Genomic DNA, 18,673 nt, shown 5'->3' with positions numbered 1-18,673 from the left:
GTGGGATCACTGGGTCAAATGGAAGTTCAATTTTTAATTTATTGAGGTAACATCATATTGTTTTCCATAGTAGCTGTACCAGTCTGCATTCCCACCAGCAGTGTACTGGAGTCCCCTTTTCTCCACACCCTCGCCAACACTTGTTTGATGATTTGTTGATGGCGACCATTCTGACAGGTGTGAGGTGATACCTCATTGTTGTTTTAATTTGCATCTCTCTGATGATTAGTGATGTTGAGCATTTCTTCATATGTCTCTTAGCCATTTGTATGTCCTGTTTGGAGAGGTGTCTATTTAGTTCCTCTGCCCATTTTTTTTTTTTTTTATAAATTTTTTATTTATTTTTTTGTTACAGATATTTTACCTTTTTTTACCCCATTGGCACCCCCCACCCACCTCACCTCCGCCCCGTCCCCGGCTTAGTTGTCCATGTCCATTGGTTATGCATACATGCATATAAGTTCTGTGGTTTATCTCCCCCCCATACCCCCACACCTCCTCTTCTGAGGGATGTCAGTCTGTGCCCTACTTCCATGTTTCTGGGTCTACCCTATTCCTCAGACTGTTATGTTCATTATATTCTGTATATAAGTGAGATAATGTGGTATTTGTCTTTTTCTGCTTGGCTTATTTCACTTAGGATAATACTTTCCAGGTCCCTTCATGTCATCTCAAAGGATAAGAGATCTTTCTTTCTTACAGCTGCATAGTACTCCATTGTGTATATGTACCACAGCTTTTTTATCCATTCATCTACTGATGGACACTTGGGCTGTTTCCAGATCTTAGCTATTGTAAATAGTCCTCTGCCCATTTTTTTTTTTTTTTTTTTTGCACAGACAGTGTGGGAGGGAGAGGAAGAGAGAGAGAGGGAAACATCGATGTGAAAGGGACACATCGAGTGGCTGCCACCCACACGACCCAACCAGGGCCGGGGACAAACTGCAACCAGGTACATGCCCTTAGCGGGAACCGAACCCGGGTCTCTCCGGACCGCAGGTGGACGCTCTAACCGCTGAGCCAAACCGGCCAGGGCGCCCATTTTTTAATTGGGTTCTTTGTCTTTCTTTTGTTGAGTTGTATGAGCACTCTCTCTATATTGGAAATTAACCACTTATCTGATATATCATTGGTAATTATGCTCTCCCTTTCCGTTTTGATGATTGTATCTTTCGCTGTGCAGAAGCTCTTGAGTTTGATGTAGTCCCATGTGTTCATTTTCTCTTTTGTTTCTATTTCCTTAGGACACACCATAAGTTTTTAATTAGCTATTCAAGAACAAATCATAATCAAGAACCAAAGACAAAGGATTTTTAACCATGACCACAAATAGCCTCAATTGCTTACCCTTGTTAGAGAAGTCACAAACCAAATACCTAAGAAAGTCTGTGCCTTTGTAATGAATGTTAGTCATAACCTCTTTGAAGAATTTTTTCTAAGGAACAGGTGGTAGTTTTAATTATGCTAATTAAAAGGTACACCTTGAGCCCTGGCCGGTTTGGCTCAGCGGTTGGAGCGTTGGCCTGCGGTCCAGAGAGACCCGGGTTCGGTTCCCGCTAAGGGCACGTACCTCGGTTGCAGTTTGTCCCCGGCCCTGGTTGGTCGTGCGGGTGGCAGCCACTCGATGTGTCCCTTCACATCAATGTTTCTCTCTCTCTCTCTTCCTCTCTCTCCCTCCTGCTCTATCTGAACAAAAAATGGAAAAATGTCCTCGGGTGAGGATAAAAAAAAAAAAAGGTACACCTTGAGAGAATTTACTTAAAGTATTTTATTTTATAAACATTGAGCACATGCCTCAGTGGAAGGAGTAGAAACCTTAGTACTTGGAGAGTTGGGTTCCAATCTAAACTCTACCATTACTAGTCAGACACCTAGTGATACTTGTCTTAAAAACAGTTTCTTTATAGTAAAATGAGGATAACAAGAGTGTGGAGTATATAAGAAGAGAAACATATAAATACTTTATAAATTCACAGCCGCTGCCATGCTGATATTATTGTTACATATTTGACTTTGTCTGAGAAGAAAGTGTAGAATGCTAATGTGTAGAATTACCAGTTACACCAGTGTTATGCTTACTCATTGTTAAATTGGCTGTTCTGGAAACTTTCTGTTATTGCTGCTTCTTCTTCTTCTTCTTCTTTTTCTTCTTCTTCTTCTTCATTTAAAAAAAATAGTTTATTGATTTTTAGAGAGAGAGAGAGGAAGGGAGAGAGAGAGAATTATCAATGTGTGAGAGAAACATTGATCAGTTGCCTTCCATATACTCCCTGACTGGGTATATGCCCTGACAGGGAATCAAATTGGCTACATTTTGGTGCTTGGGCTGATGCTTAACCAACTGAGCCACTCCAGCTTGGCCTGTTGTTGCTTCTTGTACTTCTTCTTCTTTTTAAATAAATATGTTTTTGTTGATTTTAGAGAAAAGAAGGGAGAGGGAGATAGAGACATCAATGAGAGAGAAACATTGGCTGCCTCTTGCATGGACCCTACTGGGGACTGAGCTTGCAACCTGGGCATGTGCCCTGACCAGGAATTGAACCATGACCTTCTGGTGCATGAGATGACACTGAACCAACTGAGCCACACCTGCCAGGCCTGTTGCTTCTTTTTTTTTTTATACTTACCTGAGGATATATATATATATATATATATTTTTTTGCATTTATCTTGAGACAGAGCGGGAGGGACAGAGGGAGGAAGAGAGAAACATCAATGTGAGAGAGACGCATCGACGTGAGAGACACATCAAGTGGTTGCCACCCACACAACCCCAACCGGGGCCAGGGACAAACTGCAACTCCGAGACACGTGCCCTTAGTGGGAACCAAACCCAGGCCTTTCTGGTCCGAGGGCTGATGCTCTAACTGCTGAACCAAACCGGCCAGGGCCTGTTGTTGCTTCTTGATGATCAACTATCATAATTAGCTCCATAGGCTCCCTGATTAGTTTATATGTGAATCCAAGTGGTCTGAATCTAGAGCTGAGCTATAGAGAATGTGTGTGCTATAGAGAATGTATGTAAAGAATTCAGTCCATTCACAGATTGGCAACATAAATAGTCTACACATAAAAGCTATTTTTAATGAAAAAAATGTTATTTTGTTTGACTTTATTATAAATCCTCCATGATTGTTCAATGAAGCTATTTTCTAGAAACCAATTGTTTAACATTGTAGCCCTGAGGACTGGCATTGTGTGTGCCATATAGTACACACTCAATAATTCCTTGTTGAACAAATGAAAGCAAGTCTTTTTAATGGACAGGAATTTATTCTAATATTGGAGGTGGGGGGGAACTTTAAAGGAATGAAGCAGGTTACTAAGGCATAGGGAGATAAATATATATGACTGACCTTTGGACAAGAGTCAACACTGGGTTTACAAAAACATCCCTAGGGAAGAATTTAATGATTGCCAAAGGTCTAAAGTAGCGATTTTCAACCCTTTCATCTCTGGCACACATAAACTAATTATTAAAATTCTGCCACACATCAAAAATAGATTTCTTGCCAAACTGACAAAAGAAATAGGTATAATTTTTGATTCAGTCACACCAGATGGTTGTGTTGGCTGTTGCCATTTTTTTATTTTTATTTGACAACCTAAGGGAAAAGAGGTCAGTGTCCCTGACTAAATAGTCAGGTGTTGCATGTTTTAAAAATTCTTGTAGCACACCGGTTAAAAATTATTAATCTAAAGCAATCCTGACTCTATTCAAACTTTCAGCACAACAAATCTAACTCTGCGCTAGCTGTTTTAATTACACAAATGAACAGAAAACACTTTTTCTCACAATGAGTTTATACATACATATCTCTAGTGTGGTTCAAGGAAGGCTGCCCCCAAATGTGCCACTTTGGCATATTAACTATTTTGAATTAAAGTTACTTAAGAAAGAGCTGATGCCACAAGTATACTCTGATCCTCTTTTGTCCCTGCCCCCCAAATGGAATATAAATCTTCGATGTGAAAGGTACCCTCCCTGTACCAGGAGGAAGAGACACATCCCTATCACCAGAAACAGAAAATATATGGCAAAGAAAGCCTCATAAACAAACCTTTTAATTTATTTACTAATTTGCTATCCCAAGTCTAAATCCCTTTGTCTTGTTTATTCTTCACAAATGTATTATTTCTTTGTCTAAAGGTATAAAATCTGCCTGTTTTACTCACTTTGTTAATGGAGGGACAAGATCCTCGTCTCCATCTAGTGGGAGTGGATTTCTTGTGATATCCTGAGAAAAGAAAATTTCTGAGACTCACAGGAGAGAATAAGGTATTGTAGAAAGCTTTATCTCTGTGGACTCAAACCCCTGAGTTTCCAAGTTTTCCTTTCCCTCAGTCCCACCAAGGAAGTCTTTTTTTGCCTTTAGCAGTGCTAAAATCAGAGTCAGTGTCCAGACTGTCCATTTCATGTTAAGGCATAGTCCAATACAGCTTCAGCCTAGCTTAGCTTGTGTTCCCAGCTGCAGTCCATTAGTCCACTGTGTGTAGGGTCCACATGGTCAGATGGCTATGGAGAAAACACAGGCAAATGCAAAGGAGCAGGTACAAAAGACCCTCATGAGCCAAGTGCCAAGGGAGAGAACTCTTTTGTTTAGGAGACTATGTATTCCCAAATTTTTGTGTGCTTGCAGTGGCCACACTCATACTGTCCAATGATCTCTGTTCTCAGGTGTGACTAACAGCCAAGTACCTTCCCTATGTCACCCCAACTTTAGTGGGCATACATCTATCTCCCCTTTGTTGGATCCCTTCTCCTAGTGTTTTACAGGGAATTGGCCAGTGGTTCCCTGGGGGAGTGCAAAGAACCCTGTTCTTCACCCATACTTTCATTTCTTGTAGGCAGTCTTTCTAATTTCTTGTGAAATCTTAATTTCTAGGTGAATACGCATATATACACAATTTCTTCCTTTCTATACAAATAGTACCATGCAATACACTCTTTAGCACCTTGCCTCCCCACTTTATTTAATAATATATTTACAGCCCTGGCCAGTTTGGCTCAGCGCTTAGAGCGTCAGCCCGTGGACCAGAGAGTCCTGGGTTCAGTTCCTGCTAAGGGCACGTACCTCAGTTGTGGTTTGTCCCCCGCCCCAATTGGGGTCATGTGAGTGGCCCCAGTGAGACACCACTCGATGTGTCTCTCTCAAGTCGATGTTTCTCCCTCTCTCTTTCTCCCTCTCTCCCTCCTGCTCTATCTGAAGATAAATACAAAAATGTCCTTGAGTGAGGAAAAAAAAAAATATATATATATATATTTACAGGTGGTTTCATTTCACTTTCTTTTTATTGAGAGAGAGAGAGAGATTTGTTGTTCCACTTATTTATGTATTCATTGGTTGATTCCTGTATGTACTCTGGGAATTGAATCTGCAACCTTGGTGTATCTGGGTAGCGCTCTAACCAACTGAGCTACCTGACCAGGGCCAGATGGTTTCATTTTATTTTTATTTATTTATTTTTTTATCCTCACCCGAGGATATTTTTCCATTTTTTGTACAGATAGAGTGGGAGGGAGAGAGAGGAAGGGAGAGAGAGAGAAACATCGACGTGAAAGGGACACATCGAGTGGCTGCCACCCGCACGACCAACCAGGGCCGGGGACAAACCGCAACCGAAGTACGTGCCCTTAGCGGGAACCGAACCCGGGTCTCTCCGGACCGCAGTCCGACGCTCTAACCGCTGAGCCAAACCGGCCAGGGCCCAGATGGTTTCATTTTAGAGCATTAAGAGCTTCCTAGTGATTTATTAAAAAACATTTTTTTTTCTTTATTGATTTTAGAGGAAGAGAAAGGGAAAGGGAAAGGGAGAGAGATAGAAACATTGATGGGAGAGAACATCGATTGGTTGCCTGCTGCATGCCTCTCACTGGGAATTTGGCTCACAACCCAGGTATGTGCCCTGACCGGGAATTGAACTGGCAACCTCTTGGTGTGTGGGTCAGCACTCAATTACTGAGCCATACCAGTGGGGCTTCCTTGTAATTTCATTTAAAAAAATTTTTTTTATCCTCATCTGAGGACATTTTTTTTTTTTGCATTTATCTTCAGATAGAGTGGGAGGGAGCTAGGGAGGAAGACAGAGAGAAACATCAATGTGTGAGAGACACATCGACTGGCTACCACCCACACGACCCCAACTGGGGCCGGGGACAAATTGCAACCAAGGTTCGTGCCCTTAGTGGGAAGGAACCTGGGTCTCTCTGGTCCGTGGGCCAGTGCTCTAACCGCTGAGCCAAACTGGCAAGGCCCTTGCAATTTCTTCTTTTTTTTTTTTCAAATCTTTATTTTGGATGTAAAGTGTATTACATATGTTCCACATTTTCCCCCCATTGACCCCCTCCTCCCCACTCCCGCCTCCCTCCCACCATTTCCCACACTGTTGTCTGTGTCCATTGGTTATGCATATAATTTCATTGGTTTATTTCTTCCCACCTCCCCAACCCCTTTCCCTTTGAGGTTTGTCAGTCTAGCAATGAATTTGTGCTTCTTAATCCCTTCACCTTTTTCACCCATTCCCCCAACCCCCCTCCCAACTGGCAACCAACAAAATGTTCTCTGTATCTATGAGAATGTTTCTGTTCTACCTGTTCATTTTGTTTGTAGATGCCATTGTTGATAGATATGTATTCATTGCCATTTTGTTTGTTCATACATTTTATCTTTTTCTTCAAAAAGACCCTTCATCATTTCATATAATAACGGTTTGGTAGTGATGAACTCTTTTAACTTTTTCTTGTCTGGAAAGTTTTTATATATCCATCGATTCTAAATGACAGCTTTGCAGGATAGAGTAATTTTGGTTGTAGGTTCTTGGTTTTCATCACTCTGAATATTTCTTGCCACTCCCTTCTGGCCTGCAAAGTTTCTTTTGAGAAATCAGCTGACAGCCTAATGGGAACTCCCTTGTAGGTAACTAATTGCTTTTCTCTTGCTGCTTTTAAGATTCTCTCTTTGTCTTGAACCTTTTGCATTTTGATGATGATGTGTCTTGGTGTGGGCCTCTTGGGGTTCATCTTGTTTGGGACTCTCTGTGCTTCCTGGACTTGTATGTCTATTTCCTTCACCAAGTTAGGAAAGTTTTCTGCCATTATTGTTTCAAACAGGTTTTCGATTTCTTGTTCTCTCTCTTCTTCTTCCGGGACCCCCAAGATGCGAATGTTGGCACGCTTGAAGTTGTCCCAGAGGCTCCTTACACTATCCTCATTTTTTTGGATTCTTTTTTCTTTTTGCTGTTCTGATTGGGGATTTTTTGCTTCCTTATATTCCAAATCGATGGTTTGCTCCTTGGATTTACATAGTCTATTATTGAAGCTGTGTAAATCATTCTTTTTTTTTTTTATCCTCACCCGAGGACATTTTTTCCATTTTTTTACTCAGATAGAGTGGGAAGGAGAGAGAGGAAGAGAGAGAAACATCGATGTGAAAGGGACACATCGAGTGGCCGCCACCCACACGACCCAACCAGGGCCGGGGACAAACTGCAGCCAAGGTACATGCCCTTAGCGGGAACCGAACCCGGGTCTCTGTGGACCGCAGGCTGACGCTCTAACCGCTGAGCCAAACTGGCCAGGGCGTAAATTATTCTTTATTTCAGTTAATGCCTCCTTCAATTCTAACTGTGTATCCATGATTTCTAACTGGTCCTTTTTTATGCTCTTGAGGCCCTCCCTAAGTTCACTGAGGTTCTCACTAAGTTCATTGAGCATCCTTATAAGCAGTATTTTGAACTCAGTATCAGTTAGGTTGCTTATCTCCCTTTTGCTTAGTTCTTTTATTGGGGTTTTGTTCTGTTCTTTCATTTGGGACCTGTTTCTTTGTCTCCTCATTTTGGCTGCCTCCCTGTGTTTGTTTCAGTGTATTACTTAATGAGAGGTATGGGGCTCGCTGAGACGCGATGCTGCTCGTTTGAAAAAAATTTAGGAAAAACCTGAAGCAGGATCCAAGATAGGCCAATCCTATGGTTAAGCAAGTGGCAACAGCTTGGGTGGGCTTGAAAGTTGTGTGGGGCGGGCCGGGTCCTCAGGGAGTCAGCAGGGCGGGGCTACCAGTGTGAGCCAGGTTGCTGGAGTCCCAGATATGGCGACTGTCTGCCGCCCCGGGAAGGGCTCACCAAAGGAACAAAGGCCTCTGACAGCACGTTTGTCCCCGAGAAATCCCCCTCTCCAGCCCTCGCTCCAGTGCCAAACAGCTCAGTTCTTCCCTGTATGTCTCTGGTGCCCCTCGAGCTGCCTCCCCTCCGAGCTTAGAGGGAGAGAGTCCGATAAGTCCGTGCGCGGGCCCTTTAGGGAGCTGCCTGGGGCTCCAGCCGCTTCAGCCTCCCTGAGCCTCAGTTCCCGCTGGTTTTTCCAGCCAGAAGTTATGGGGATTCTCTTCCTGGCACTGGAACCCTGAGCGGGGCACCTGGTGTGGGACGGGGACCCCTCAGTCCTCACGAAGGACCTTCCCAGCCGCTGGAGCCTCCTGATTTTTATCCACCACACGCGGGTGTGGGACCAGCCCGTCGCGCTGCCGCCTCTCCGCCACCGCCGCCCCTCCTACCAGTCTGGATGTGGCTGCTGCTTTAATTCCGTAGTTGTAGGACTTGCATTCAGCTTGATTTCAGGCGGTTTGGAATGATGGTTGTTCTGTAATTTAGCTGTAACTTTGATGTGGTTGTGGGAGGACGCGATACCGCGTTTACCTACGCCGCCATCTTGACCGGAAGTCTTGCAATTTCTTTAGCTACATACATAGTATTCCATTGTATGGATGTGACATTTAACCTATCCCATACTGAAGGACTTTTAGGTTATTTTCAATCTTTTGTAACAAACAATACTGCAATTAATAACCTTGTGTCATACATTATTTTGCACATGTGTAAGTATATCTGTGGGATAAATTCCTAAAGGTGTATTAATGGATATAGCCACGTTTCCTTCCATTGACCAATTTACACGTCTGCCAAATGTGTATATATGAATATCTATTTCTCTATACCCTCACCCACAATGTATATCAAAAATTCTAAGTTTTTGCCCTGGCCAGTGTGGCTCAGTTGGTTGGAGCATCGTCCTGTACACCAAAAGGTGGCAGGTTTGATTCTGGGTCAGGGCACATTCCCAGGGCACATTGCAGGTTCAATCCCCAGTCAGGGTGTGTATAGGAGGCAACTAATCAATGTTTCTCTCTAACATCCCCATTGATGTTTCTCGCTCTCTCCCTACCATCCTCTCTTAAATAAAAAAGATATTATGTGATGAAATATTGATTACCTATATTTCATTTACCTTCCTTCAAAAAGCAGAACATTGGTGAACACAATCAATCAAATAAAAAGTATGCAAAAGGAACAGCAATCATGTAAGATACTTTGAACTGCAAGTCATAAGAAACATTGGTTACATTGGATGTCAAGAAAGTATTATTGACAAGACTCAATATCCTTTCATGATAAGAACTCTTAACAAATTAGGCATAGAACAAACGCACCTCAAAACAATAAAGGTCATATGCATATGTGGAATCTAAAATAATTTACTAGAAACCGAGTAGAATTGTGGTTACCAGGGGCTGGAGGGCAAATGGGAGGAGGGTGTTGAACTTTCAGTTATAAGAGGAACAAATTCTGGAGATCTAACGTTCAGCATGGTGACTATAGTTAATAACAATGTATTGAACACTTGAGATTTGCTAAAGAGTAGATACATTGATTAGCTTGATTGTGGTAATTATTTTACAATATATACATACATCAAAATATCACATGGTGGGGTGAGGAAGCAAAATGGGTGAATATGGTCAAAAGGTATAAACTTCCAATTATAAAATAAATAAGTCCTGGGGATGTAGTGTACTGCATGGTGATTATACTTAATAATACTGTGTTGTGCCAAAGAATAGATTTTAAAAGTTCTCAATATAAGAAAAAAATTATAACTATGTGTAGTGATGGATGTTAACTAGACTTGTGGCGATCATTTCATAATATATACAAATATTGAATCATTATGTTGTACACCTGAAACTAATATAATGTTAAATATCAATTATATATATATATATTTTTTCTTTTTTGTTTCTTTAAGACTCTTATTACATTTATTTCCACTCTGATCTTTATTAGTTTTTTCCTCTCCTCGCTTTCCTTTGTTTGCTGTTCTTTTTCTTGTTCCTTTAGGTGTAAATTTAGATTGATTATTTGAGATTTTTCTTGTTTCTTGAGGTAGGCCTGTATTGCTATAAATTTCCCCCTTAGAACTACTTTTGTGGTGTCCTGTAGATTTTGGGTTGTTGTGTTTTCATTTTCATTTGTCTCAAGATATCTTTTGATATATTCTTTTATCTCACTGTAAACCCATTCATTGTTTAGTAACATGTTATTTGGGTATCTTTCAATTTTTTTCTTGTACTTGATTTCTAGTTTTATACCATTGTCAATGAAGGTGCTTGATATGATTTCAATCTTCTTAAATTTATTGAGACTTGTAGCCAGTCTTTTTTCTATATTTTGAAGTCATATGGGAGTTGAAGACATTTCTATGGTCAGCCAGAGACTGGCAGAGTGAAAAAGCTACTAAATAAGAAATATTATTTCTGAATGACCTGGGAACCTGAGAAGCCATATTAAATGAAATAAATAAATTGGAATCTTTCTGTTTCTCATCGATAGTCTGTTTGCCAACGTATACGAAACCTCTAGAATCTCATATGGGATTTGATAGAAACTATATATCTTTTGAATGCACACTTATTAGAATCTTTTCTTGCTTTTAAAACACTCTGCAATCAGCCTGGCTGGTGTGGCTCAGTGGTTGAGCGTCGACCCATGCACCAAAAGGTCGCTGGTTTGATTCCCGGTCAGGGCACATGCCCAGGTTATGAGCCCGATCCCCAGTGGGGGGCATGCAGGAGGTGGCCAATCAATGTTCTCTCTCATCGATGTTTCTCTCTCTAAAAAAAGTTAATAAATAAAATAAAAACAAAACTCTGCAATCAGAAAATTACTGACACTTCTGGTTTCAGATGTGGCTGTTGCTCTGAGTCCACATCCATTAGGAGGCAGACAAACCCAAGAGCTAAGTATTCTGCACTCTCGCAGGACTATAGTAAGGCAAGGTGATTACTTACTCCATAGGTTTTACTTGCAACCCTGCCTTTTTTATTTCTCTAAATTATGAGGTAACGAAGACTGTGCATTATTGGCATTCGATAATCCACAGCACACTATTTCCACACTATTTCAAATTGTTTTGGGTCCCATTGTGGTACTTTGGAATTATGTTAATTTGTGTAATATTGCATGAATAAATTAATTAGTGTTTTTTTTTTTTTTTTTTTGTTCAAAGATAGTTCTTCTACCTTGAATCTGATTTATTTTAAAGCTTTACCACAAAAGTTAAACTATTGCTTTATATCACCAAAGGGTTAATGTTGGAGAGAGTAAATGTCAACATGTATACAAAGCAAACTACAAGGTCAGCTTTCTCAAAGTAGAAATCCAAGTCTCCTGATAATGCTAGTGTCACAAATGTTTGAAAGTTTACTTTTTGTGTGCCCCCCGCCCCCAACATAAAGGCCACACATGGGAACCTCAGGAAAGTAATCTATTTTAAAAGAAAATTTTCAAAGTTCAGTCTGTGATGTGCAACATCAAATAACCTCACAGCACAGATGGGAACTGGAAAAGTCAGATGGTTGACACTTAAAAGCAGTGTCCTACCACCCAAAGCCAGTGTACCAAGAGGAAAATCTCAGGATGATTCAGATAAAGAGTTGAGCTGCCGGCTGATCTGGCTGCCTTAAGTGGGGGGCTGACTAGGAGGTGGAGTCTGGGTCCCCACACTTGCCCTGCCCAGACTTTGAGATAACATGTTTCTCTCTCCTGGTCTCTGCTCTTGTATTCCCAGCAGGCAACACAAAAGGGGAGTGTGGGGGTGGGTGTATGGGAAGTTTTACAGGGCCACCAGCTGGTCCCGGCTGACCATCCCAACTACACACATCTCTTCCAGGCCCTGGACTCCCCTCTTATCTGAATACCACCTGGGGACATGTTAAAGCGGGTGTGGGGTGTGGGGGTGGGGTGGGGCATGCAGCCTTAAATTGCCCCTGCTACAGAAAAAGTAGAAAGACATTAGGGGACACTACTCAGTCTCAAATCTGATTTTTAAAAACTTCTTTGATCCACTTGCCCCAAATCTTGAAGTCAGGAAATCCTACTGGCTTTATCTTCAAAATACATCCCAAATTCATAACTTTTCTACTGTTTCAACCACTAGTGCTTTAGTCTAAGACATATCTTCTTATTCCCTACCCCCCTAAAATTCAGGTCCCAAATCCAAAATAATTAAGCCATTAAGATATCTTTTATTTTGGTTTTTGCTCTTTTAGTTTATAAAGGAAAGAAAAATAGAAATATTCAGTTTTGTTTGACAATCTCCAGATTTTGAATAACTCAAATACATTATGAGTATGTTTTTGGTTTCTAAATTAGAATAATATAAAAAATGGACAAAAGAGAAGTTGAGTTTTCCTAAGTTAATTATTTATAATAAAATGATGTATACTTGTAAAGTTAAAACAAAAACCTCTTTTTCGTCATATAGATTGATACAACAACTGTCAACACATTGATTTTATTTTTTATTTATTTATTTTTATTTTATTTTATTTTTTTTTAGATAGAGTGGGAGGGAGAGAGAGGAAGAGAGAGAGAGAGAGAGACACCGACGTGAAAGGGGCACATTGAGTGGTTGCCTCCCACATGACCCAGCCAGGGCTGGGGACAGACTGTAACCAGGTATGTGCCCTTAGTGGGAATTGAACCTGGTTTCTCTGAACCTCAGGCCGACGCTGTAACCACTGAGCAAACTGGCCAGGGCTCAACACATTGATATTAAAAAAGAAAATTCTTTGTCAACTGGTGACATTCATATTACACTTTAGGGGGTTACAGTCCTCATAATTTAGAGAAATAAAAGAAGACAGGGTTGCAAGTATATCCTATGGAGCAAGTACTATCCTTGCTTTACTGTAGTTCTGTAAATCAGTGACCTTGTAAATCTCCTGGCAACCCTCTTTTCCCTACTTGAGGAAGAAGACTTCATGATTATTTCATCAATCTTAGGGTACAGTTTTGGTTCTTTTTTGCCTGAAACTCCTTTGCTTAAGATGATTTATGAGGCTGCTCTGCCTACGGAGTAGCCTTCTCTCTGTCCCACTCCACTATAAACCCTCTTCCACCCTAAACTCTAAAACAAACAAACAAACAAAATATTATTTAATACTGCTTATGAATGGTCTATACTTAAAAATGTAAACTAAAATTTTCCAGTATTCTATGCTATTACAGAGCAACTTGCCATTGGAATATCACCTTCTCCCAGAAATTAAATCAGTTCAAAAGACTGTTCTCCCTCACTTGAGCTTGCCAGCTAACAGAGATTAAAAAACTACATATTTATATAGGCATGCAATTGGATCGGTCCATTTCAGGAAGCTTTGGAACTAGTTATTTTTTTAAAAATTTATTGGGATTCGATTGGTCAATAAAATTATATTGGTTTCGAGAAGTGTGTTTTTGTTTTTACTTGTTGTGGAAATCTCGTAAAAAATGACAAGAACTTAAAGAACTTTTAGAAGTTTTGCTATTCCCAAGGGGGCAGTCATAATAAAAAAGTGGAGGCTCATTCAAAGTGTAATGGGCCGGAATCCGGAGGAAATACCTAAGCTTACCATTGTGCTAGAGAAGGAGCACCGGGCACAGCTCCCCGTGAAGGCTTATAAGTATGTGCTGGCTATTGTTTGCTTATTTTCAGACCTGAGTGAGGATATTGCTGATGGATAGCTAAGGTTTGAGGGTAAACTGCTTGATTGTTTTTCTGGACCTAAGGAATTCCAGCTGATTTCGTCAGTGATATGGGGCACACATTTCACTGTGCTTGTTACTAAAAAACAGCTCCAAAATGTTCTTTATTTAAAAAGAAAAACTTCACTGTTCCGAATCTATGTTGAGAAAAACTAGAAAAAAAAACAAAAAAAAACAAACAAACCAATTCTAAAACTTAATTTGAGAATACTCTCCAAGACTCTTGAACGCCCATCGTCTGAGAATTGCTATTAGCCTCTATGACAATGAGATCAACTCCTGGGATTCATAGAGGATTCATTTAGGAATTCACTTCTGAACCTATACTCTGCCATATTGCAAACTTACAATTCTAAGTTTTACAAAGAACTCATTTGACGCATCCAGCTTCATCAATAGATAAATGCAATATTCCCCAAATATCCACCTAATCAGACTCTGCATGATTAGGAACCTGGAGATTTAGCATTTTAAAAAAGACTCAAATTCCCAAAACACTATCCCCTTAGCTTGATGGAAAGGATTTCATTGGAAATTCTTAAACTGATGATTCATAAGTATCTTCCAGATGTAAATGATATTTAGAAGAAGACCAACAAACCAAGACCTACAGATGAAGCTAATGAGGACATGAAATAGATAGCTTCCACTAAAGACAACAAAACAAGATAGATTTTTGGTATCTCTGCTCTCCTGTTCTCATTTTGCTCTACTTATCCTTGTACTTTGATGCCCCCTAGAGGCCAACCAAAAGTTTCTCCATTCTTTCACATTTCTACACATTGTATCCTAACCCTCTGTAATTTTTCTTTGCCACCTAAGGAAAGCAAAACTCTTTTGTGTGTTTTTCTCAGGCTATAGCTATTGCTCTTAATCAAATTGAGTTGTGGATTTGTCATCCTTCACCTGATTTGACTAAGAAAAATTTGATAACTGTTTTATTCCAACACTTTTTTAAAAGGTAGATTTTCTTCTATAGATCCCTTCTGGAATTTGAATTTTCTCACAGTGTGAATCCTAACCTTTGGTTCTATCAAAATTGAACATTGATCCCAAATAACAAAATACTTATGCTCACTTATGAAGCAAACTTACAGGAATAGAAACAAATATTGAAGCTCTCCTTGCCACATTAATCTGTTATCTTCAGTGACTCCCCAGCCTCTGCTCAAACCATATGTTAAGGGACTAATAATTGTCCCACTTTCATTGTGATTAATAATACTTATTTTCCAATTTTGTTTGTGCAACACTAAGGTACTACTCTTTATGTGAACATCAGGCCTTCACCTAATTATTACACAAACCTATCTTTAAAAAATGTTTTTTTCTGTCCTGGCCAGTTTGGCTCCATGGTTGGAGAGTTGGCCCACGGACCAATGACTCGCGGGTTTGATTCCGGTCAAGGGCATGTGCTCATTCGGGAGGCAACCAATAGATCTCTCTCTTTCTCCCTCTCTCCCCCTCCTGCTCTGTCTGCGGATAAATGGAAAAATGTCCTCAGGTGAGGATTAAAAAAACAAAAACAAAAACAAACGTTCGTTCTTCTTATTTTTAATCCTTACCCAAGTATATGTTTTTTAAAATTGATTTTTCAGAAACAGGGGAAGTGGGGGGAGACATTGATTTGTTTTCCACTTATTTATGTACTCATTGGTTGATTCTTGTATGTGTCCTGATGGCGGATTGAACCTGCAATCCTGAAGTATCGGGATGCCACTCCAACCATCTGAGCTACCCAGCCAGGGCTACAAAAATCTATCTTGCATAGATGAAGTAACTGTAAGAGACTTCAATATTTGAAACACCTACTCCTATAGGAAATTAGGGTTCTCTGAGAAAGAGACCTGGAACGAGGAAAGCATGGATTAATTAGGAAGTTCCCAAGAGAGATAACTGACCCCCTCTTCATCTCTACTCTGGGTGCTCCAGTTCTAATAGTAGGAATGATACAATTAGAAAGGTAGTCCAAAATTTGTCTCTGACCCTACCAGAAGTCATAAATGACATTACCTCTGCTCAGGAGGACCAATAAACTAGTTTATTTTAAGTTTCATGGTGGTTATGAATGATTACATAGAGTTTGGTTTCTTCTTGGCTAGCTACAAGCTCTGTTTTATAGTAAATGTGCTTGCAGCACTTACCTAAAACACTGTTTATTGGCCAGGTAGAGCAGTCTGTGGTGAAGTTAAAAGACAAGACTAACTGGCTCTACAGAACAAAATCAAATGGGTTTGGGGACCTGATATCATGACCTGGTTTTGAAATCTAGACTCTTTGCTTTGCACCCTATTAATAGGGTTAATAATCACTTTGTTTCTGGTAATTACCTGCATTGTAGTTGACCCATGCATCCTTACCAGTCTCAAATGCTACTGTGCAGTCATTGTCTATTTATGTGACTCAACATCTCATCTTGCATCAAAAGGTAAAGGAGAGACAAACAGTAGTGCGGATGCAGGCAGTGTTCTCCAGATAACCTTGTGGTCAGTGGATCCTGATGATGGAGTGGATCTGAACCCTGCAGATGAACGTCCTGGGGACTGAGGCCGAAAGGGGAGATCAAAAAGTGAAATAACACACCTAGGAGCTTGCTGCTGGAAGCTGACAGGTAAACTTGCATGTTTCCTACCAAATGTAATCATCTGAATATTTTAATCAGTCAAGGCCAATTAGTGATTGTGATGGAATAAGATGTAGAAAGACCACTCACGCTGTAACTGTGTTTGAAACCAGATAGAGAAAAAGACCCTGAAACCAAGACCAGATGAACCTCTTGCCTCCCAGATAAAAATTGCTAAGACAAACACCAAATTGCCCCATTTTTACAAAACTGACCTCTACTCTTCCAAGTGCTCCTTAGCCTCGCCCAGTCAAACCCAAAATAGACTCCCCAAAACGCCTCCTATGAAGAGACTCTGTGCTTCTGTGCTGCTTCCTGTCTCGGGACGCAGCGCCCTAAACAAGCTCCGCTTCGTTTGACTGCACACGTGTAGTCATTGGTTGGCTGGCAGTAACTGTTATGGTCTGAATGTTTGTGTGCCCCCCAATTCACATGTGGGTGATGGTATTAGGAGGTGAGGCCTTTGGGAGGGCTCCTCCTCATGAATGCAATTAGTGTCCTTATACCAGAAGCCCGGGAGAGCCTGCTTGCCCCTAGGACACATTGAAAAGGAGGCTGTCTACGAACCAGGAAGCCCCCACCGGACACCAAGCCTGCAGGTGCCATGATCTCGGACTTCCCAGCCTCCAGCACTGTGAGAAATCAATGCTTGTTTATAGGCCACCCAGGCTATGCTACTTTGTGAAAGCAGTGCCGACAGACTGAAACAGCACCTGTCCAAATCCAGGGGGGCCATTCGGAGCCTTCTTGATCCAGTCCCTTCTCTCCTTCAACCCCTGCCTGGCGGAGCTGCTCCAAAATATTTTGAAATTAGAATGAAGATAATTTTGAATATCTGGGTAACACAGAGGCAAGAACTAATCAGATAGTCCAATTTGGCATGAAAAGATTAAGATTGGAGTGGATTTTCTTGCGAGGAGCTAGAGGGATAGGCCGCCCCTCCCTAAGGTGTTCCAAGAGGTGGGGTTAATAAGATATCCAGGGCCTGGGCCTTTCCTGACTTCTTCCAAGTCCTTCCTTGACAGGTTTCTTGAGCTTGTCCCTGTTCTGAATCAGGAAGGAGCAGCTTGGACATGGAAACAAGGGCTTACGGCGAGGAGCCTTGGTGGACGGTGCCTAAAAACTTCCATCTTCCACTGATATTTTACATGGAGGAGGAGCAGGAGGAGCGCATCTTTGGTGGGTGGCCCTTGCCCACACCCCTCTCCAGCCCTTTCTTCTGGGCTTCTTCTGTCCCAGGTCCCTACCCTGGGATGCCCCCACCCCACACTGTAGTTTATGAGTCCCTCTCTGGGCTCGCAGGCCGCCAGGACGCAGACCTTCATCGCGTGGAGGTGCACAGCCACTGCCTCATCCAGCTGGAAAGCTGGTTCACAGCCACAGGCCAGACACGCGTCACTGTTGTCGGACCACCTGAGGCCAGGCAGTGGCTGTGCCTCATGGTCTGGAACTTGGAGAGTGGGGACTCGGACCGGCAGGCCCAAGGTGGGTGTCCTTGGCTGATTGTGGTTGAGGGTGATGGTGGAGCTGTGTGGTGTCTTGGGTGGCTGGGAATCCAGGTGCTCCTTGGAGCCCTTGAGAAGCTGGGGCCGGAGCCATAACCACCTTTGTGGGATGGGGCAGCCAGGAAGGCTGGGTGGGGTAACACCCCTCAGGGTTCCCTTCGGCATCCTGGCCTGACTTGGGGGCCCTGTTTTGGATTCTGCCTCATCAGGACACTCTCCGCAGGCCTTGAGATGCTGCAGCATGTCCGGAGCCAGTCACTGACCAAGGATGACCTGGCAGCCACCCCCCGTATTCAGCGGCACCCCACGGCCCTGACTTTGCCAGTCAGGGTGGGCAGGCCTGTCCATCCTAGGCTTTCTCAGGCTTTGCCTCACCGGTGGGCTGGTCCTTCTGGATTCCGTTAGATTTCACTCTGTCAGTAATAAAAGACCGATGGTCCCAGGGCAGTTAAGATGTGAGGGGAAGTTCTGCTTAGCCACTGATGAGTAAGATGTGAAGGGTGTTGACGGGAGGTTTGAATTTGTAGCCTAATTCTGTCTCAGGCCTTCTAGGCATCTATTTGAGACGTCTCCTAAAGGTGAGAAAGTGTTCTGTGGGCAAAGTCATCCAATAAAATAAGTGAGTCAATGTGCAATGCCTCTGATGTGCTGGCCTCTTTCCTTTGGACAAGCTCGTGTGGCCCAGAGGGGC

General features: G+C 41.9%; 1 protein-coding gene across 1 annotated transcript; it reads left to right on the top strand.

Moving 5' to 3' along the window:
• The first annotated feature begins 13,686 nt into the window (after nt 1–13,686).
• LOC118621463 (putative KHDC1-like protein) lies at nt 13,687–18,387 on the top strand. The gene is made up of 4 exons (XM_036248761.1): nt 13,687–13,810; nt 17,534–17,656; nt 17,780–17,962; nt 18,206–18,387. Exons 1-4 carry the CDS (start codon nt 13,687–13,689, stop codon nt 18,385–18,387), a joined length of 612 nt encoding a protein of 203 aa, XP_036104654.1.
• Nucleotides 18,388–18,673: the final 286 nt, after the last annotated feature.

This window comes from Molossus molossus, unplaced genomic scaffold (assembly GCF_014108415.1).
Source record: "Molossus molossus isolate mMolMol1 unplaced genomic scaffold, mMolMol1.p scaffold_m16_p_8, whole genome shotgun sequence".
Classification (NCBI taxonomy): Eukaryota; Metazoa; Chordata; class Mammalia; order Chiroptera; family Molossidae; genus Molossus; species Molossus molossus.
Note: the sequence above shows the minus strand (reverse complement) of the source record. Positions and strands in the feature narration are given on the sequence as shown.